Consider the following 23168-nt stretch of genomic DNA (forward strand, 5'->3'; position numbering starts at 1 on the left):
AGTATGTCATTGTGTTTGTTATTTGTTTTTAGCACATGTGTCATACAATCAAGCAACAACAGTTAATGCTGAGGGAATATTTTATTGCTTCTATTTCCTAAATCATGACTGACATTCCACCATACATATGTGTATGCCTTTCATTAAAAACGTTTCTGAACTTGCAACAATATAGTTTCTAAAATGTCTTAAAATAGTGGTCGTCTTGTCGGTGATTCGGTTGTGGGCATCGTTAAATCTGAGAGGACAGTGATCAGCAAAAATCTACAGGGTCCGAACATACTCCATTGAAACAAACCTGAAAAGCAGACGTTCTGAAGTTAGAACATATCTAAAAGAAAAAAAAAAAGAAAACGATACAATAGATCTAGTATGACAGTGTAAGCTGAAATTTTGGAACAAATGAACGAATGCGTTTATCATAAAATGCGTTTATCACGCCGTTTGTTCATGTTTTCAGCTGGAAGAGAATCCAAGCTTTAAATAAGTGATTTTTCTTACGAATTAGAGAATAATGGTCGATATATCTGGTGTATGGTGTATCGAACACTTACGCATGCGCAGTCTTGAATTTAGTTTCCTCTGTATTGAGACGATAGACTAAATAGTGAAAGAAGTATGCTAACTTGCTGAGTGAGGTAATATTGAACAGGCTATTGTTTTAAGCAAATGAACATGTATGTGGCAAAACTATATCCTGCTGAATTTCATGAGTGACTAAAATAAAGTAGCAGCTACCTTCCGAATTTGTCAAATACATTAAAAGTAATATACCCGGTTTCCTTGCGTTTCGTTTTGGTTAAGACAAGGTGTTCCTGGCCAAATTGTGTATACGTTATTCGTCGTTGAACAGCTGCCTCCATCACTACATCGTAGTAAGGGCTGGACGTTAGAAGAGTCGAGGCGGCACCCGTCAAAAGGGACAAATCCATCACTGATACCGGGCATCCCCTGGACAAGTACAAAAGAGCATTACATTATATTACATTCTTACAGACACAATGACATGTGTAGCTTTAAGACAGAACCAGTTATTATCAGAAAATGATTTCCTATAGGTGTCTGTGCATTTATAAGTTGATTTTTTGTCCATCTTTATTTAGTTGTATCTTACTATCTACGCTTAAATATATTTTATGTGAGAAATACTTGTATCTTGGATCTGATTTTGTTATTTTGCTCCTGTTCGTTTCGATGTTTTGTTAACTGTGTGTTATGTATTTATCATATGCATAGATCCGCCATTTAATGTCAGGTCTTTTGGACGTTTACGTCCGTCTTACGTGTTCATGTTGAAAAAGGCATGACGCGGAAACCTCTATAAGATTTATTGTTAATATCGCTCTGGTGTTGATCATTTACGTATGGCTATTTAAAATCACATTTTAGTCTAATGTTGAAACCTGTGACTTTCCTTTAAGAAGCTAGCCCAATACGTAACTCGAAATTTCGACTTAAATAACTCAAAACTCAAAATTTCGACTTACTAACTCAAAATTATACAAACATACGTTAGCACAGACGAATGCGCTGTCTCCAAAGTGTGTCTTGCATTGGGCTGTTAGATTGTAGTTGGAGCCTGTGGTCCCTTGACAGAAATTTTCCATAAATTCTGTGTTGTTCGGTTTATTATTATACAGGCACTCTTCAAACTGGGAGGAAGGTATGCTTGAAATAAATCAGATTAAAAGTGTTTGTGATTACAGATTACATATTATATTATATAATAACCTTTAGCCTGCTGGCGGCAAGTGCTTTTGCCTTCGCGACCAGTGCAGACCAAGATTAGCCTGCACGTCCGTGCCGGCTGATTATGGTCTGGACTGTTCGCTATTCAGTCAGTAAATTTTCAGCGAACAACCCTTCGAATAATAAATGGTATTGCCCAAATTGAAAGATGGACCAGTCCATTTTAGAAATTTAGCAGGGTAAAGGTTAAGATGTAGTAGCTTTAGATAAGTATAAGTGATTATTCAAATTTAATGTATAAAGCTGCTTTTAAATGTTACTTTTTTACAGAATACGGTTTAATTTCCCACAAATATTTCGATTCCTTCAGATATAATTCACTTCTTGTTTCAGACAAGCATGCCTAAATTGCCAACAGTTTATCTACTATTTACTTTAATAATCACGTTGCATTTTAATGTAGAAAATATTGGAATATTCTGCTGCATTTCATATCATGCGTTCTTGTAAGCCTACACACCGAACAAGGGCAAAACTAAACAAAAAGGGGAACAATGTTGGACAGCGCCTTGTAACAACACAATGTCAAAATGTCAAGTTTCGAGAACATTCAATTAATAAAGCAACTATCCAATTTTTATGAAAATTATACCTTGATAGATAAGACGCAATAGAGGCCGCCGAACAGGAGGAAAATTTGTTGAAATCTGGCGTTGCATTTGATGGCCTCACGAAATATGGTGACATTATGTATTTCCCTTCTGGACACGATGTTGATCCGTCGTCGTGTGGACTTCCGAAGCTTGAAGGGAACAAATTGCATTCAAGTTAGATAATTTCAAAATGAGAAAAATGCAAATAACGAGTCATTCAAAAGATTATGTAACTGCTTTAATAATTAGACTAAAAAATCAAGAGATAATGATTATAACAAAAAAAAAAAAAAAGCCTTTAAATGCATACTAAACAATACTAGAAATTCGCGTGTTCAATTCAATAAAGTTTGACACAAGACAACTCGTCAAACAACTGCAAAAGATGTTACAGAATTCAAATATAATTTTGGAAACGTTTCATAGGGATTGTATACGTACTTATGACCAAGTTCATGACTAAGTAATCTTGACAAACTTGCTGCAAACAACTCTGACACACCCGTGCGTGTGGCATAATCCTCCGTCTGCGTCTTGCATGCGGTGTCAATGAACGCGCGACCTGAAAAGTAATCGGATACAGCACTTCAGCCTTAATAGGTGGATACTGGGTTTATAAATCTGCGCAATGGTAGGCATAGTAAACACTACACAGCTGCAGAATCTTTCCGAAATGGTTCGGTATGATATACACTTTTAAAACAGTTTTTTTTGGGGGGGGAGGGGGGGGGGGGGGTGTATAAAATACATTACCAAAACTCAAATCTCGAGTTTGTGTGATAGATTTAGAATAAACACTGATGTATTGCTGATAACTCAAAGAATATACTATAAACATAATATGCTTATTACGTTATTGTTAAGACTTGTCCGGAATATTAGCAATGCGAACTTAAAAAACTAGTAAAATATTTTTATTTTCTGCATTATACGGCATTATTTGATCTCAAAGACCATGTATATTCCAGCAAAATCAAATGAAATCCTTGACAGAGTAGAGGACAAAGTACAATATTTAGTTCGATGTCATATTACTCAAAGTCGTGGATCTTAACAAAGCTAGTTGCCTTAAAATATACAATATACAAACCTATCACATTTGTTTCTTCTTCACGGTAATACCAATTGCCCCGAAAATATGTCAATGATAGATCAGCTAAATCGTACCTAAAATAAAGAAAAATAAAAAAAAAAACTCATAATATTTTTCTGCCTCATTCAGAACGACTTTACTGTAAATTTTCGTATCAACAGTAACTATTCAAGTAGTTTTCTACCGTCTTAGGTGTACACAGTCTACTTCGTCATCTTAGTTCGCAAATGTCTCGTAGAATGTCAGAATGAGAAAGTGAAAACTGTAAATAAACTGAATGGGATAAAAAAGCATAGATAAACTTCCCATACTTAAGCTCAAAATACACGAGAGCCATTAATTTTGTATCGAAATTAACCTGTTGTCTGTAAGTATTTGCAGCTCCTTACATGAATAGGAGGTGAAGGACAAATCATTAACACAAATCGTCTTCAGTCAAAATCGTAATTAAAATCTATAAATAACATTTAAAATCGCCAACCCCGTGATTGAACTCGTGACCTCGATTTATAGTCTAATTCTATACACATTAACCGAGCTCTTTAACAGAGCTTGTTACATTGCCGACGAAATTTATACTTATATATGAATATCATAATAATTATGACCTATCAACTATTTCGGCTACACAAGAACTGATTAGCAGATAAATAAGAAACAAGGCAAAAGGAATGAATATAAAACGTTTCACAATATGATGGTAATTAGTACAAACCCAGTTATTGCATGTGCGACATCGTATCCAGACAGCCCGCTGTTTTTGAGCCATTCGCCAAAGGAATAGATCGGATACTCCGAATACCAGTACCTGTTACGAAGATAATAATGGTATGCGAACAATGCTTTCTCGGAAGATTGTCCAAAGTCTTTGAACCCAACATGATACTCTGACCAATCGAAGTTGACAAATTCTGTGCCGGCGGTCTGTACAGTAAAGAACACAAATCGAACATTTCAGCACAAAATCAACAGAAAATTTCGATTAATGCTTGACGTCAGGTAAAGAGATTTTTTAGTTAATCGAAAGTCTTTTTTATGTAATATTTATTTTCTATACTTACAAAGTTGATGTACAATTTATCGAAACTTTTTTGGAAATTAACGTTACGGCCACAAAGACATAAATTTAGGGTATCAATGTCTTGTATTTTATACAATTTGAAAGACAAAAGAATAAGATATCGTTCAAAACATACATATATATATCTTTAACCTTTAGCCTGCTGGCGGCAAGTGTTTGTGCCTTTGCGACTAGTGCAGACCAAGACCAGCCTGCACATATGTCGCCCCTACTGGATGTACCCACGTATTGAGTATACAATATACTAATTAAAGTTTAGGATTAGGTTTGGTTTATAGTGGGAGAATTAATGTCGTCCCACATCCGTGCAGGTTGCACTGTTCGCTATTCAGTCAGTAAATTTTCAGTGAACATCCTTTTGAATAAGAAATGGTGCTGCCTAAATTGAATGATAGTCCAGTCCATTTTAGAAATTTAGCAGGGCAAAGGTTAAATAACTCATATTTTGATGAGCTGGTAAGAAGGAAACAAAAAAAAAAAAAACGGTTTCCTTCGTTCCACCATTCATTTCTGCAGATAAACCTGTAAGCTCTTATATATATACATTTTTTCTCATTTTTATATTTAATAGTATGTGCATTACTTACGTTTAGTGGCGGAAAAACTATACTGTTTAGAAATACAGTCATGTTCATAGGGTGACTTATGCCATTTAGCGTAAATGAGTTTCCATAGTTCTCTAGGCTTCCATGGTGATACGCCATCTGAAAACATTTAAACCTAATGTAAAGCTTCGTCCTCCTAATGAATATTTTAATCATATTGAGCATGTTTAAGGGGATATAAGTGCTAGTTTTAGCTGAGGTTATACATGGCAATTAACGGTAAATGCAAATCGCCTTATTCTTTTCCATTGAAATTTGTATAAACAGCAAAAGGAAAGGCACCAAAGTAACAACAACGGGTTGTTTTGACGACGTCCGCGTATAGTCAGGGAGAAAGTTGCGGCTGTTCCTTCCTGTTAACAGAATGGCAAGGAAGCTGATTTTAATGTTATAAAATGCAACAAAATGTGTGCAGTTTATTATATAACCTTGTTTACAAATGGAAAGGAAACAGAATAGGACCGGTAAATCCATGAATCGCTTGGCTTTACCGATCCTATTCTGTCGTTCATTTCGTATTAACTCCAAAAAAAATCAGTTCATTTCTTAAATACTGATTATTCTTGACATTCATGCACATGATCGTGCATTAGCTAAACATAATCATTCTGCAAGATAAAACTAAAACAAATAAGATAATATAAACAAAAAACATATTTAGTTATGACCACAGATTTCTGAACCATTACTCTGAATTATATTAATCAATTAATTAATTAATTAATTAAAATTAAGCATGAAACGGGAGAAATTCAAATACATATTTGAGTTTTTATGCTTTACGATTACATGTATCATTGTACTTAGTTGCATTAAATTCTACTCAGCGGAAACAAAGAATAGCTTTAATGGTTCGGTTTGCAATGTAGGACAAACAGACAGACAGACGGGCGGAGACGGGACAGAATGATTGTAATATAATCATTCACCGTCAATTTCTGCTGGTTGGTGAAATACAGAGTAAAAGAGAACAATAAGCAAAACTCTGTAAGACTAACATATGCATTACAGTTCTAAATATCAGCTGTGTTTTAGTATAGGGATAGTGTAATACTTTAAACACATGAAATAAAAATTACAAATCAAGAACTATTTCCTAAAATGTCCTACCTCGTTTACAATAAGAGCCAGAAACTTTTCACTTTCAGCTGTGATGTCATTCACATTATTGCCAACCAAGTCTGCTATTCTAAAATTGAACATTTCGTTGAATCAAAAACTAAATCTAAAATATTAAATCTGTCATGCTTTTTAAAGTTTTCAGTTCGAACTCGACGTTTTTTTTTAAAGAATTTAAAGAAATAGATAGATAAACTGGTTAAATACATGTATGCATCAATATTTTAGTATTTATCATTTCATGGATTGTTTTTCTGTTTATGTAAGTGCAAAAATTGCCAAAATTATTTTTAATATCACATATATCAGTGTACATAAATCAATACTTTATATCAAATTATATCAATTAATCTCTAGACCAAACTAACTTGAAGGTTTTTTCTCATTTCTTATGCCAATGCCATGTTTGTTTGTATTCTTCCACAGCGATCACCTCCCCATTACCTCCCCTATCGAGGAGAAAGTCAAATGTAAATGTGGTAAGTTTTCTGACAGACTGCTTAAACTGGTGCTTGCTAAAAGAAGTTTCAACAGTAACATATCAGTCTTTGTGATGTCCTGTACACTGTTGTTAGATAATGATGAAAAGACTTACCTTTCTGTGAACCCTAAATCGAGTACCAACATTAGTTTTATAACGGCTACATCCGATTCTACATCAGGAACCAGAGCTCTTCTTTCTCTAACATACGGCTTCTCTTTGAGTAAAGTTGTATCTCTTTTGTGGGCATCCCTTATGTCTCTGCGCGATGCGGACTTAGTGGTTTTTATCTTAGACAAACGTTCTGCCATTTTTGGCTGGACCTGCTTAATTCTATTTCCATGGAGATTTTGAGATTGTTTCTGTCCTTCCTTTGCCTTCACTTTCACTTTTCCATCAGAAGTAACTGTCATATCTAGCAAATAGGATAATTAATGAAATCAAGGCTATGTGAGGACTGATCTACATGTTAGTGGTTACTATCTGGCAATTTTCAAGCACTACTAGCGTTGCCTGATGTGCAATGCTGTTGAGAATCCCAAACTAAACCTTTAACCATGCATGCTAATATTACAAGCAGATGCAATGTCTATTTACAGTAACGGAGTAATTGTATTCTAGCTACTGCTCCAGACTGTGGATGTCTTTATTTGACAAGGGAGATAACTGTTGTTGATGCATACAGTCAAGAGCGGGTCACTACACGGCAGTTTTAAATACATACTTACTAAAAGTAAGACACTGTATGAGCTGCTTATATTTTTTATTTATTTATTTTTTTTTGTTATGAGCAAATCTGTTGAAACAGTTCAAATAGAATTAATTTATTAGCGACTCTACTGCTGAGAGAGCCTTCCTCCTGTTAAATGTCAGCATCCTTGTAACCTTCTGGCAATATCATTTCGATGTGCCAGAAATAGCGAAGGCTTAATACCTGATCCCTGAGCATCAATTGATGCGACCTATGCCATAATACTTGAATTTTAAGTCACTCAAATCAATACTACTCCTTTTTGCAATATAAACTTAGTTTTTTTCTTCAAGCGGAGGAGGAAATGTTCTTAATTATAGTTGATATTTATCTCCCTTTCTTACGAGATTTATATAATACGAGAGTTACGCACCTTTCTGATCCACAATGGCGTCGATAGTCCCTTTGTTGGATTTCCAGTATATCGCCGCTCCGACAGTGAAGTAATATACACCGTCAGTCGTCTCTTGTTTGCAACGCTAAACATGGATTATTTTGGACAACATTAAAAATTTTTGTTTTAAGTGTGTTCAAGTTATGAAAAAGCTATATATGTGTATGCATTATCTTGTGGCGCGGACGGATCCCCACTGGTTTATAGACGAAGTTCTTTTTTTTTTCGTCAGCCAGTTTGACTAGCTAAATAAACTACTGTGCAATACTGTGTCTTGTTATCTTTTTGTTTCAGAGTAATTTCTTTTCAGCCCAGTATCGTCAAATCCAGGACCATTGTCAGTGCAGGTTGCACGAACAATATGAATAACTATGTCAAATGCACAAGCGTTAATCAGTAAATTTTAACATGAATTTCTTAATTTGTATCCAGTGATTAAGACAAATTTTAAAAAATAAATCGATATTTGAATCAAGATACCTACTCCTTCACATTGATCGTCTTTGCAGAAGCGTTCACAAAAGACGCCCTCCTTTTCATTCCTGTACGCGGCAACTTCCTAAAAATAATATCAGAGAGTTAGGCCTTAAGTATAGTGCTGAGAGTACCTAGGCCAATAAACATCGGCTTATCAATATCGATTGGCAAACCAAACTACTCTAACTGACATGTCTCCCTTATTCTCGATTTTTCTGCCACATAGCCCTTGAAATGCCTTTTTCTTCATGCGGGTGAAGAACATATTTACAGGGAAACCCACAATCTCGCAATACCAAACTTTTATTTAAACTGACGAAAATAAAGCTTCCTTTTCTCATGGATTTCCCTGAAATTTAGCTATTTTGTAGACCTTTACCTGCAAAGGGACTTAAACATACATCAATTTTAGATGTGTAGTTTGGAAGAAATGGTATCCTGCTACATCACATCTTTTTGCAGTTGCTAGATCAAACTAAAAATGTAAAAAAAAAAAAAATACCTCAAAAATATTATACTTTACGAACCATATCCTCTGCCGATGGAGGTTTACTTGGGACCGCGATGTCTGCCTTCTTTACTTCCATCGTTTTTTGAACTCCGTCCATTTCCAGCATAATGGACATTTTGTTTCCAAAGTTAACGTTTCCATTCCTGTCTCTAGATGGTTTCCCATTCATTTTTGACAGCTTACCTTTAAGTATAAAAGAGAAACATCACTTTTAGATTGAACATTTATGACATTGAGGCTCGTATTCGATGTATGTAATACCAAACCTATTGGATGTATGCAGATAACGAGGCTAAATGTAAGGGTTAGGTTTTAGACTAAGTGTACATAAATGCGTGTGTACATTAAATGCGGAAGAATTAATGTAGACATGATTTCAAACAGACGCAAAGCATTTTACGTTTCTTTACTAAAGATTTTAGTTCCATATCGTAAATTGATTCGTTGAGACACACTATTTTCTGTTAGAAAGCTATATTCGATAAACGCATTATGTTTTCACAAACGGATCTGTAATTAAAGCAACCGTCTCATTAAGTAACAGGCTGTTCTGTAGAAGCAAAGCCTATCTGATAGCTGGACGCCTAATGTTTATCTAGGCGTCTAGTAATCAGATGTTTGGTTGATGTTTTGAGCTGTATTTAAAAATAAAATAAAATAAGATACAATAAATGTTTTACAGCAATCATCGTGGTTAAAAATGCTTCTCAGATAAAAATAAACCCGTTTGTTGGTTTGTTTGTTTTGGGTTTTAACGCCGTTTTTCAACAGTATTACAGTTATGTAACGGCGGGCAGTTAACCTAACCAGTCTTCCTGGATTCTGTACCAGTATAAAAACCTGGTTCTCCGCCAGTTACTGCCACTTTCCCAACTTGAATCAGAGGTGGAGGACGAATGATATCAGACACAATGTTTTTTATCAAATCGTCACGCAGAACATACGCCCCGCTCTGGCATCGAATTCACGACCCCACGATCCGTAGATCTGCGCTCTCCCTGTTGAGCGGGCAAAAAATGTGAATGGTGATTAAAAACCTATTGGCTGACATTTTTTTAAACTTAATTTTGCAAGTCGTAGTTACACTTACGGTAATCAGAGTTCTGCAATGATCTTCATCTTTTTTAGGTAATTAAATAGAAACGATATTCATTGCGAAATTTCATCAAGATTGGTTTAGAGCAATTGTTTACAGACAGACAGACGGACGAACTAACGAACGGACAAATTGAGCATTATATTAAAGTGGATAAAAGTCGTATAATACAGCCATATGTTCTCGTCAGTTAAATCTTACAAAAACCACTAACTACCAATAAAATCTAACTGCTGCATAGAACAGTGTTCTATGTTCAGGACTCCATGGACATTTTAAAATAATTGATTCACAATTTTTTTATTAAAAATAATTTTGGTGCGTGTCCATTTAATTACGCAAAATTACGTCTAATTTTGGAACGATTATATACCGTGATATTTATAGGCTTTTGATGATTTATAGGTTTTCGTGTAATGAAGATGTGCCGTCAAATCAAAACTATTGTACTAAATTCAAGGTGTTCCGTTTCTTTTTTTTTTCTTCTTTTTTTTTCAATTAGACATGCAGCTTATTTACTTCACCAAATATAAATAACCAATATGTGTAAAATTCTGGCCTGTGAAAATCTTCATTTTTTTCGAAATCTGGAAATGATATTAATATGCTAACTAAAATACGATGAATAGGTCTAAACAAAATGGACTTTTCTACGGTGTTTGTCAGAATACCGCTTCATTCTTAAATTATTTGCATTAACCTCTAAACATTCATTTATTTTTTCTTTAAAAAGGAAACAAAAGGAGCTATACCTACATTTTAATATTCGGCGGCAGTATTTTGAAAGTTGCAAATATATTTTGAATGTCTCATGGTACCTAATAAACGAAGAACTGCCATTTGGGTCTTTTTGAATTTGGAAATCGGCGCAAAACTTAATTTTGGTGCAGAATGATGGACAGACAACAAATACCTACTCTAGGTGTTTTTTTTTTTCGTTTTTTTCTAGCCGTTTACATTACTTCTAAAGCGGCTACATAATACATATCGTTATCATTTCTTAGTTGTTTCTTTCTAGAAAGTGCTATGTAAATTTGGCATGGAATACTTCAACAGATATTCATCCATTTAAAGTGTGATATTTTTAGTTTAGTTGGTTCCGTAGACGGCAGATCAGAAATTTTGTTGAGAAAAATATTTTTCTTTAAATATCAACTCTTTCAAACAGACATCTGGCCTCTGATTTCTTTACGTTTTTAACAGAAAGAGTAGTTAGCATTTTTATTAACAGTCTAAAACTACGGTAAAATGAAAATTCGGAAAACGATATTTCAACCATATCGAAAGATAGGAGTTTTGGAACTCAAATCAGTCTTTTGCACTGATGAACTTCGTCAACAATCCACTAACATTAATGGTTCTTGCATTTTTTTTAATTGCCTCAGTTTTTATATTTAATTTCAAAACTTAATCAGAAAAAAAAAATAAGAGGCCTTCCGTCAATATTTTCAGCATTCCATTGATTCTAACATGTTAATTTTTCTTGCAAATTTTTAAATTGTCTCAATTTATATATTTAATTTCAAAATTTTATTAGAAATTTTCAACTATGACCAAGTGTTTTTACAGCAATTTAAAAAAAAATGGGAGGGAGGTGGGGAATACCGGTAGAATGCCTTCCGTCAATATTTTCAGCATTTCTTTGCCGTCAATATTTTCAGTATTCCATTGATTCTAACAAGTCAATTTTTCTTACAATTGTTTTAAATTGTCTAAATTTATAAATTCAATTTCAAAACTTAATCAGAACTTTTCAGATGTGATCTAGTGCTTTTTAACAGCAATAAATAAAAGTAAAAAAAAAGGCCTTCCGTAAGTATTTTCAAGATTCAATTAATTCTTACATGCGCGAATAACGTTAAAAAAAGAAGAAGAAAAGGAAAAAAGACGCCTGAAATTCTGAAAGGCAAATGAATAAAATTTTACTCACCTTTAACTCTCCATGCTTGTTTTCCTTTTCCCGATTTTGCTACAGAAATAATACAAATAAATATCAAGAAAATAAACGCTAATTCTAAAACGCGCATTGCGACTTTTAGTATCTATCTTAATATCTTAAAAGCAGCCGAACTGTTCAAGTGTTTGACTAACAATGATTTTGAACGTTTATTTCTACGTTAATTTTTAAGGTAGTTCGACTAATTATCTGAACAGCTGTTGTAACTCTATTATTCTCTAGAGAACAGCTGTTGTAACTCTATTATTCTCTAGATTTTTTTTTGTCAGGCACTTCATGTATTAACATGTAGATCCAGCTTCAAAGAAATCTGATATCCCCCGCCGAAAGGGTTTGTGGTGAGGAACGGCAAAAAAATATATCCGGCAAAAAGTTAAGGATGTTACTAAGAAGCAAATTCATTAGTCAAAATCAATTTAACACGAAATGAAGGGGTTTTTTTTGGAGGCGGAGGGGGTGGGGGTGACTGGGTGTGGGTACAAAACTTCACATGTTGATTATATTGATGTAAAATTAAAAATTAAAAAATAAAAATGGGGGGGGGGGGGGGGGGCGGAGGGGGATGCATGATCGGGGTGGTGGGCATGACTGGGTGGAGGAGTGAGGTAGGGGAACAGTACAACTTTGCATGTTGATAAATATTCATGGACGGTTTAAAAGGAATGAACAATTTATTTTGGGGGGTGGGGGTGGGGGGAAAGGGTGTGTGACCAAGGCAAGGAGGTGACCAGGAGTGGGTACACAACTTCACATGTTTATAATAAATGTTTATGGAAAAGAATGAAAGAAGTTTAATGAAATTCAACCAATTGGTTGGTTTGTTATGTAAAAATCTGTGGATTTTTAAACAATTAAAGGACAATAACTCTAAGGAAAATTGACCAATAAAAAAAATGATGGGCATCATCTAAGTATGCTAGTTCATATTTATATTTATTTCAAGTTTCATTAAATTCTACCAGCTTGTTACTGAGAAATGGCTGCAGCTGAGACGTGGATTTTTCATAAAATCAAGGGCAATAACTCTATGGGAAATTGACCAATCAAAAAAAAAAAAAAAAAAGAACTTGACGGGCATCATCGCAGTATGTTGTTTCATGTTTATTTCAAGTTTCATGAAATTCTACCTGCTAGTTACTGAGAAATGGCTTCGGACAGACACAGGTACGGACGCCATTTCAATATCCCCCTCCCGATTTCATTGGCGGGGGATAAAAAGCACAGGAATTAACAATAAAGATCCACTTGTTTAGGTTGGAACAAGAACAGGTCACTCTGATAGCCAGAATTGTATCGTTCCTCTTAGTTGCATTGTGGAACAACCTGCCTAGCCATATAGCTACCATCTGCCATACCTAACCTTAATACTTACAAGGCAGCTGCAGGAACCATCCAATACAAGACCAGAAATCCTTTCTTTCTTTTAGCCTACCTTTTAATCACCTTTTTCTTCACCTTTACAAACAAATCTGCATATTTTCTTTGTTGGGGTTAAGTCACACCAATATACATGCAGTCATATAACTTTCCAGCTTTGATGGTTGAGGAAAGCCCTAGATGCAAGTCCCTGTATTATTTCATCAGTACCATGGGCGGGCACGTGGGTTGAACCACCAACCTTCCGTAAGCCAGCTGAACAACTTTTTCACATGTACAATTCAACACCCCGAGTGGGCCTAAACCCCATATCAGCGAAGGACAAGTGGTCTAAAGTCAGCGACATTTACCACTTGGCCATTGAGTCTTTTCCGAGAAGTCTGCATACTTGGGTGACATTATCAACAGATGAGCAGCGCCATGAGAAAACCAACATAGTGGCTTTGCGACCAGCATGGATCCAGACCAGCCTGCGCATCCACGTAGTCTGGTCAGGATCCATGCTGTTCGCTTTCTAAGTCTATTGCAATTAGAGAAACTGTTAGCGAACAGCATGGATCCTGACCAGACTGCACGGATGCGCAGGCTGGTCTGGATCCATGCTGCTCGCAAAGCCACTATGTTGGTTTTCTCATGGCACGGCTCAGATTGTTTTGTTGTTTTTTTTTTTTGTTGGATTTAGATTCACACTGACAAAAGTGAGGCCAAAATGACAACTATCTACCTTTTTTAAGACTCAGGAGCCCCTCCAGGCATGGTTTCAGGCAATTTCAGTCAGCTGGGTAGAACCACCGACTTTCCTTACGCCAGCTGCATGACTTCCTCTGATGAATAATTCTACATTTAAAACCCACACCGAGGGGCGATGTCATGGTTACCTAAAGGCTTAACCACTCAGTCATGAAAGCCCTACAATAATGAATGGTTGTTAACCCTTATCATGCTGGACACAACTGATTCTGCCTTTGCTACCTGTGTAGATTATGATCAGCCTGCACATATGTGCAGTCTGATCAAGATCCGCACTGTTCACCATTCAGTCAGTATCTTTTTGGTGAGCACCCCTTTTAACAGCTAATGGTACTATCAAAACTGAAAGATGGACAAATTCATTATAGAAATTTAGGATACAGGTTAAGATCAATAACTGACTATATACTGTCATGATTTGTTTTTCATCTGTCATGAAATAAAGTACAACACATGATCACCATTTGTAGAAATTTAATATCAACATTTTACTTCTCTTTTGTGCTATATTTGAGCCATGCCATGAGAAAACCAACATAGTGCATTTGTGACCAACATGGATCCAGACCAGCCTACACATCCGCGCAGTCTGGTCAGGATCCATGCTGTTCGCTAACGGTTTCTCAATTGCCTTTAAAAGCAAACAGCATGGATCCTGACCAGACTGCGCAGATGCGCAAGCTGGTCTGGATCCATGCTGGTCGCAAATGCACTATGTTGGTTTTCTCATGGTGCGGCTCATTTATCAAAATATTTTACTGTATGACTGAAGCACTTCTTGTTCCATACCATATCACAGAAATAACAACACAAATTTATCACAAGCAATAAGAATTACAGAAATTACATTAAAAGACATTAGAAAAACACATTTTTCTAACAGTTTCATCAGAATAAAGCAAGAAAATGTCCACCTTAACTGCGAGGCAAACTTTCACTTCAAGTAGGCCTAAATATTTCAGGTTTAATCATAATTAAAGATGTGAAGGGTTCTCTTGATGTATCAATGTGTACACAAACTTATGGTGGGCCTCGGTGTTGTTTATTGTTGTCTAAACTTGAAAATTCTCATACAACTAAAATATTTTCTCTAGACAGAGAAAAGCTGGTATAATCACAGTGAGTTGAAGAGTGTATGCTTTTTGTAGAATGTCTTGCCAACACAGAAAATAGACCTTATCTTACAATCCTATCATTCTGCCACAGAGTTTTCCAAAGACCTAAATTTACAGCTTTAAACGGACATGTCTTCAGACGTAGGCGGTTTCTTCCTGCCACTAAGTTCACTCAGTCTCGAAAGTATACTGCCTTTCTGACTGCCCTCTCTACTCAATGGACCGTCCTCTACTCCGCGATGTATAGATATATTTATTACATCACAATTTAAATTGTTGAAAAATACCAAAATAAATTAACCTATAAATGTGTCTGTACCACAAAAATGACCCTATTGTGTGGTGTACAAGACTAAGAATTTTTTTGTCTTAAAAATAATAGCAGTTTCACATTTACAACAAAGTTTAAACATAACTACAGACAACACAACACTAAATCATAATGATTTTTAAAATGAGGCTTTCTGACCTCAACTTAGGTTTTGAACACATCTGAATCAGGCTTAGGTTTTGAACAATCTATTGTTACGTATCTGAATTAGACCTAACTTACGCTTAGAACAAATTCCGTTAAAAGCTTTCAACTTTCATTGTTTGGTTTGTCTTCATTCTCTTTACTGATCTTAAAATGCTGAAATAAATGGCTGACATGAGAAAAAAAAAATGATAAGAATTTTGTAAATCGAGCTAGACAGGTATGTGTTTGCATTGTAACTCTTCCATGTGGCAAAACTGATTACAATGTTTGTGTACTTAACAACTGAAGTCCATTTTTACTAAAAATACTTATAAACAATTTTTACTTGAAAAATAGGTTCATAACGAAATAAAATTTCAAGATTTTTTTTCTTGGAAAAATAGAATGAAATAAGAACTTATCAATATATATTGAACAGAGCAAATTGATTTCTTTGGTAGACTGTCTCAATTATAATTGATAAGTGGACAAAGACCATTACCAATGATCACATAAATATTTCTTAGAAATCAGTATTTGCTGCTCAATGATATGCAAAGTTTGATTTTTCTGTACTGTAGATATGCTATTATTTGGTATGATTTAATTTCACTTATATTTATGAACAGAGAGACATGCAAATTCTAAACACATGTGAATAATTAACTGCATTATATCCAGAAGTCTCACGTAACTATAAATTGCAAATTCTTGTCATTGCCAAAACGTCTAATGTAAATCAAATCCTGAAAACTAACATGATGCAAAAATTATCCCATATACAGTATGTATCATTATTTTGAGTGTCCAATAATGGTTGAAAAGTTTTACCAGATTTTGTCTGCTTGATTGATGCCTTGTGGCGCTTTAAAATTTAACTCATTTCTATCACTTCTATATTAATTAAATAATCATCATATTCTGCATGATTTTCTTCTCTAATCAAGGATATATTAAAATGTTACTTTCAAACAAAGCAATTTACCTTCTTAAACATAAATAATGTCTTTTATGAAAATATTATGCTTAGGCCAAAGAGAAAAATGTACCACACAATAACATGACATTCATTCTGAGGAACAGCATGTTCAACCCAACATTTAAAATAGGTCTTAACTCATGGTTGTATTTGACTGCTTTTTCCAGACTTTTTCCGAGGCGTCTGCCACTTCAAGAAGACTGGTCTGATCCTGGGTAGGTGGTTTCTTCCTGCCACTAAGTGCACTCAGCTTCGAGAGTATACTGCCTTTCTGACTGACTGCCCTCTCTACTCGACACACTGTCCTCCACTCCACGATGTAAAGATATGTTGTCCCCCTCCTGATCAGCGTAGTATCTCTCCCAGTACTTGTTGGTTAGCAGGCTTGCCTTCGTTGGTTTTCTGTATCTGTGTTGTACAATAAACGCATATTAAAACAGGATCAGTGCAAACATCATCACTTTCTAATCTGTCATTTCTTTTATTGTAAACCAGTAATCTTACTGTAAACCAGTGAAATGAGTGTAAGCCAGTGACCTGACTTTAAACTAGTGACCCGACTGTAAATCAGTGAAATGAGTGTAAGCCAATGACCTGACTTTAAACTAGTGACCGGAATGTAAATCAGACTGTAAACCAGTGACCTGACTGTAAACCAGTAATCTGATTGTAAACCAGTGACCTGACTTTAAACTAGAGACCAGACTGTAAATCAGTGACCTGACTGTAAACCAGTGATCTGACTGTAAACTAGTGACCTGACTGGTTTGACTGTAAACTAGAGACCTGACTGGTATGACTGTAAACCAGTGACCTGACCATAAACCAGTGATCTGACTGTAAACCAGTGACCTGACTGGTTTGACTGTAAACCAGTGATCTGAATGTAAACTAGTGACCTGACTGTAAACCAGTAACCTGACTGTAAACCAGTGATCTGACTGCAAACCAGTGAAATGACTGTAAACTTGTGATGACTTGACAGATTTGACTGATTAAAGAAGAATCAGTGCAATCATCATCACTTTCTAATCTGCCATTTCTTTTACTGTAAACCAGTAATCTGACTGTAAACCAGTGAAATGAGTGTAAGCCAGTGACCTGACTTTAAACTAGTGACCTGACTGTAAATCAGACTGTAATCCAGTGATCTGACTGTAAACTAGTGACCTGACTGGTTTGACTGTAAACTGGTGACCTGACAGGTATGACTGTAAACCAGTGACCTGATCATAAGCCAGTGATCTGACTGTAAACTAGTTACCTGACTGGTTTGCTCAACTATGGGCACTATCAGTCACTTTTTATCAAAATAACAAGAAGATTTGACAACCAGAAACGAAAAAAATGCTTGATTCAAGTTTCACACAGTGAAGCAGGAACCAGAGTTTTTATCCCATTTTTACTTAGATCCAGATATGAATAAAATATTTAGGCCTCCAAACATATATGCCCACCAGATTTACCACATATTTTTTCCATATTTTCTTTACAGTTAATAAAAATTACAAAATTTCACTCAATGAAATTACATTTTAACCATATTTAAAAACTTTTTAAGCACTTTTTAGTCAGGAATACATTTAAGCACTTTCCAAGATCTTTCGACATTTTCAACAACTTTTAAAAAAGAACATCAAATTTAAACACTTTTAAGACTGTATGAACCCTGCTACAATCTCGGAATTACTGTGAAATCATTTAATTTTGTGGGTATAAAATTTCATGGTTTTGGACAAAATGGCTATTTGACAGGATATGAATTTGCGGACTTTCATTTTTGAACACATAATGAATTAGATTTATGTTTGTTCCTTGAGATTTCATTTTGTGGACTAACGCAACCATGAAATCCATGAAAAATTAGTTCCCAACGAATATTGACGATTTTACAGTACTGTGTTCCACCTACTGAGCTAACTGGGTAAACGAAAACACCTCCATACTGAAGACAGCAGTATACATATTCTACACAATTTTTTTAAGAATGATTACCTGCTATGAATAAAGTTTAAATTCTAAAAGGTAAACTTACAGTTTCAACATGAGAGATGAGCAGACGACAGAGACGCTTGAAGCAGCCATTGCTGCAGACGCCATCCAAGGCTTCAGAGATACACCGAATGGGGTAAATATACCTGAACAAGAAATAAAATATTCATTTAAAATATATTTATGTAAATCAGTGCCTACAGTGCTAGTTCATGCCACTGCTTTCTATCATTTTTAGACTCCTTATTTCAGCTTACTTCAGGAGATATTCAATGAAAATGCGATTTGTTTTTTTAAAGAACTTATCATAACGTAAGCCAAAATAGGAGGAATTTAGTTTTGCTTGCTATATACAATGCATAAGAGAGAAATCACTACTCGTGTCTGAGACATGTTGTTGATCTCACTAACATGTCGACAATCTTATCTACATGTTGATCTCACCTGGGTCAGAAGTCATAAAACTTGAGCTTCCTGACCAGTTTCAGATTGCAAAATTTCATTGGTCAGCTTCAAAACTGGTATACTAATTTGAGCCGTGCCATGAAAAAAAACCAACATAGTGGGTTTGCGACCAGCATGGATCCATCCGCGCAGTCTGGTCAGGATCCATGCTGTTTGCTTTTAAAGCCTATTGGAATTGGAGAAACTGTTAGCGAACAGCGTGGATCCTGACCAGACTGCGCGGATGCGCAGGCTGGTCTGGATCCATGCTGGTCGCAAACCCACTATGTTGGTTTTCTCATGGCAAGGCTCATTTATCTTTGATTGCTTGTGATGACTATTAAGTCTACTTCCTGGAAAACCAGTACAAGTGTCATATGAGAAGGTGTAGTGGTGATCCCACAGGGGCTTGAACCAATGACCTTCAGGCTGAGTGGCCAACACTCTTAACCACTAGACCTCTGCCCCACTTAAGAATTAAACTTCAAAAATAAGCTCAAAATCAACCAGTAAGATGCTAAAATTTTGTGACAGGTTTCAAAACTCAGTTTTACAGCCTGGGACCAACGATCTGAATCAGGAACCTGCAGGAATGTATCATACACATTCATCACAGGCAAATAATATAATGTATATAAACAGTAAGATATAAAACGGGAAAGTATTTTACCAGCAGCTATTGGGATCCCGATGATGTTGTAAACTGAAGCTGCAATAAAATTCAATCGAATCCTGCGTACAGTTTTCTTAGAGAGCTGTATGGCTGCTGTCACGTCTAGGAGGTTGTTCTGAAACACAAAGAACACTTTACTACGGCTTTATCCCATTACTTGCTATCCCGCTAGCTAGCAGAAAGTCAGCTGTTATACCCAGGCACCCACCCATGCCTCAAATAATGCTAGGATGGGCACCTGGAGTTTTCCTCCACCATGAGAAGCTGGAAAGTCGCCATATGACAAATAATTGTGTCAGTTTGACATTAATCCCAACAAAAAAGAAACTAGATGTGTGTCCATAGGAAACAGGTGCCCCTACTTCTTGTCACTGTGCTTGGTTTCATGACTCTAGGTAAATTATCTTTAAAGATATATGCAGTACTAACTTTTAAGCACTTCATGTGTAATTTTTCAGTCAGTCAAGGACCATAACTCTGGTCTAAATGCATAAATTCCCATAGAGAACACTAGGTGTACAATTTCAAATGCTATACAAGAGCTGTCTGTAAAACAAGTATGCCCCCTATGATGGGTTGTCCAATTTATTCCCGAGATGACCTTTACCAACTAACCCCCAAAACATACTTCATAAGCCCAATCATGCTATCAAGTTCAAAGAAACTGGGTCAAGTGGAGTGGAAAAGATTTTCAAGGTTCAGGCCCCTGTGACCTTGATCTTTGATTTACTGACCCCAAAAACAATAAGGGTCATCTATTTCATAAGCCCAATCATGCTATCAGGTTTGAAGGTTAGTAGAAATAGTTTTCAATATTCAGGTTCCTGTGACCTTGACCTTTGACTAAATCACCCCAAACAAGAGGATCATGATGACCCTATATCGCTCACCTGTTAAACTTGGCCTAGGAATCATCAAGATAAACATTCTGACCAAGTTTCATGAAGATAGGGTCATAAATGTGGCCTCTACAGTGTTAACAAGCTTTTCCTTTGATTTGAGTGGTGACCTAGTTTTTGACCCCACATGATCCAGTTTCGAACTTGGCCTAGGAATCAAGATAAACATTCTGACCAACTTTCATGAAGATAGGATCATAAATGTGGTCTCTAGGGTGTTAACAAGCTCTTCCTTTGATTTGACCTGGTGACCTAGATTTTGACCCCACATGACTCAGTTTCGAACTTGGCCTAGAGATCATCAAGATAAACATTCTGTGCAAGTTTGTATCGAAAGGAACCGAGATCTTATTGTGACTTAAGTTGTGTGTAAGTGTGGTTAAAATTGAATGTAAAATGTCACCTCTTGTGTTCACAAGTTAAAAATTAACAAATTTTGGCTCTTTCAGGGGTCAATCAGGGGCCGTAACTCCGGAACCTATGATTGGATCTGACGGATTCATCACGGAATCCAAGATCTATTGTTGTTAAAGATATCTGCAAGTTTGTATCAAATCAAACCATAAATGAAGTCTCTATACGGCTGCAAAAGCCAAAATAGCAAATTTGGCCCTTTAAGGGGCCATAACTCTGAAACCCATGATGGGATCTGGCCAGTTTTCGAAAGGAACCGAGATATTATGCCAATACAAGTTGTGTGCAAGTTTGATTAAAATTGATTGCAAAATGTGGTCTCTATCATGTTCACAAGCCAAAATAGCAAATTTTGGCCCTTTAAAGGGCCATAACTCTGCAACCCATGATGGGATCTGGCCAGTTTTTGAAAGGAACCGAGATATTATGGCAATACAAGCTGTGTGCAAGTTTGATTAAAATCCATTGCAAAATGTGGTCTCCATCATGTTCACAAGAAATTGTGGATGGACGGACGAATGGCGATCACAAAAGCTCACCTTGTCACTACGTGACAGGTGAGCTAAAAACAACATGGGTCATCTGCTTCACGAGCCCAGTCATCCTATCAAGTCTGAATGTTCTGGATCAAGTTATTGAGCCAAAACCATTTCAAGGTTGAGGCCCCTGTAACCTTTGAACTATTGACCTCAAAAACAATAGTGGTCATCTACTTCATAAGCCCAATCATGCTAGCAAGTTTGAATGTTCCGGGTCAAGTGGTTCTCGATTTATTGAGCGGAACTGTTTCCAAGGTTAAGGCCCCTGTGATCTTGACCTAATGACCCCCAAAACAATGTGTGTCATCTACTTCGGAAGCCTAAACATGCTACAAAGTTTGAAGGTTCTGGTTCAAGTTATTGAATAAAAACCATTTTCAAGGGTCATCTACTTCATAAGCTCAATCATGTTATTAAGTCTGAATGTTCTAGGTCAAGTGGTTCTCGAGTTATTGAGCGGAAACCGTTTCCAAGGTTAAGGCCCCTGTGACCTTGACCTTTGACTTACTGACCCCAAAAACAATGGGGGTCATCTACTTCAAAAGTCTAATCATACTACCTGGATCAAGTTATTGAGCAGAAACCATTTTCAAGGTTGAGGCCCCTGTGACCTTTGATCTATTAACCCCTCAAAAAACAGGGTTCATCGCCTCATAAGCCCAATCATGCTACCAATTTTGAAGATTCTGGGTCAAGTAGTTCTCAAGTTATTGGGCATAAACTGTTCACTCCACTGACAGACATAACTGACCTACCGACTGACATGACCAACAGGTGCAAAGCAATATATCTCCGCTTGTTTCAAGGAGGGCATCAAAACAATCCTCTTATGACTCTATTTCAATTACTCTCCTAGATACACCTGACACAAACTTGTATGCTATTTATGCATATTTTTTACAACTCTGGTCTGACTGACAGATATCCCGAACAAAACCCCAGGTGCACGACTACACATGCTGAATAATATTCTTATAATGTTTCATGACCCCAGGTCAAATATATTTTAAGATATCTGCGACACAAATGTTCTTAAATGCATAATTTTGACAAAGTAAAGCCTGGCTAAATGAAGTCTCTAACAAAACCCAAGGTGCACAACTTCACATGCTAAATAATATTCCTAAACCCTGGTTCAAATATTTTTTTTAGATACATGCGACACAAGCTTTATGGACCTTTTTATGCCTATTTTTCACTAAGTCAATGTCTGGTTGTGTGAGATCCTAATTAAAACACACACAACTTCACATGCTGAATACCAATCCTGTAAGGTTTGATGACTCTGGGTCAAATGAGCCGTGCCATGGGAAAACCAACATAGTGGGTTTGCGACCAGCATGGATCCAGACCAGCCTGAGCATCCGCACAGTCTGGTCAGAATTGGAGAAACTGTTAGCGAACAGCATGGATCCTGACCAGACTGCGCGGATGCGCAGACTGGTCTGGATCAATGCTGGTCGCATACCCACTATGTTGGTTTTCTCATGGCACGGCTCAAATACTTTCTGAGACATGTGCAATACAAATTCGGAAGGAAGGACTAATGGACAGACTGACAAGGGCAACTCTTAAGTGCCCTCCCCCATCCACCGCTCAAAAAAATTTGGGGGGCATAATAG

At 36.3% G+C, this 23168-nt stretch overlaps 2 protein-coding genes across 2 annotated transcripts in view; both read right to left on the bottom strand.

Moving 5' to 3' along the window:
* Window positions 1–62: 62 nt before the first annotated feature.
* On the bottom strand, window positions 63–12045 carry LOC123558381 (uncharacterized). Its single transcript, XM_053544865.1, has 14 exons — window positions 11881–12045; window positions 8871–9037; window positions 8351–8425; window positions 7846–7951; window positions 6836–7136; window positions 6232–6310; window positions 5104–5220; window positions 4151–4359; window positions 3433–3509; window positions 2784–2904; window positions 2342–2491; window positions 1512–1668; window positions 775–951; window positions 63–298 (listed from the first exon to the last, which is right to left on the bottom strand). Exons 1-14 carry the CDS (start codon window positions 11975–11977, stop codon window positions 254–256), a joined length of 1878 nt encoding a protein of 625 aa, XP_053400840.1. The 5' UTR covers window positions 11978–12045; the 3' UTR covers window positions 63–253.
* A 2446-nt stretch (window positions 12046–14491) lies between these two features.
* The window catches only part of LOC123557141 (copper-transporting ATPase 1-like), a 96530-nt gene continuing 87853 nt past the window's right edge, over window positions 14492–23168 (bottom strand). The window contains 4 exon segments of the mRNA XM_045348426.2: window positions 14492–16862; window positions 16864–16993; window positions 18621–18723; window positions 19692–19809. Of these exon segments, the coding sequence (XP_045204361.2) occupies window positions 16719–16862; window positions 16864–16993; window positions 18621–18723; window positions 19692–19809 (495 nt within the window). The 3' untranslated portion in view covers window positions 14492–16718.

Source organism: Mercenaria mercenaria, chromosome 5 (assembly GCF_021730395.1).
Source record: "Mercenaria mercenaria strain notata chromosome 5, MADL_Memer_1, whole genome shotgun sequence".
Lineage (NCBI taxonomy): Eukaryota > Metazoa > Mollusca > Bivalvia > Venerida > Veneridae > Mercenaria > Mercenaria mercenaria.

Excerpts from the sequence above, each read along its gene's own strand:
- LOC123558381 (XM_053544865.1), bottom strand. The coding sequence starts at position 11,977 with ATGCGCGTTTTAGAATTAGCGTTTATTTTCTTGATATTTATTTGTATT. Across the intron at positions 7,952-8,350 it reads AAGACGATCAATGTGAAGGA|CGTTGCAAACAAGAGACGAC; the intron begins GTAGGTATCTTG and ends ATCCATGTTTAG. Across the intron at positions 299-774 it reads ACGAAACGCAAGGAAACCGG|GTTTGTTTCAATGGAGTATG; the intron begins GTATATTACTTT and ends TCTGCTTTTCAG.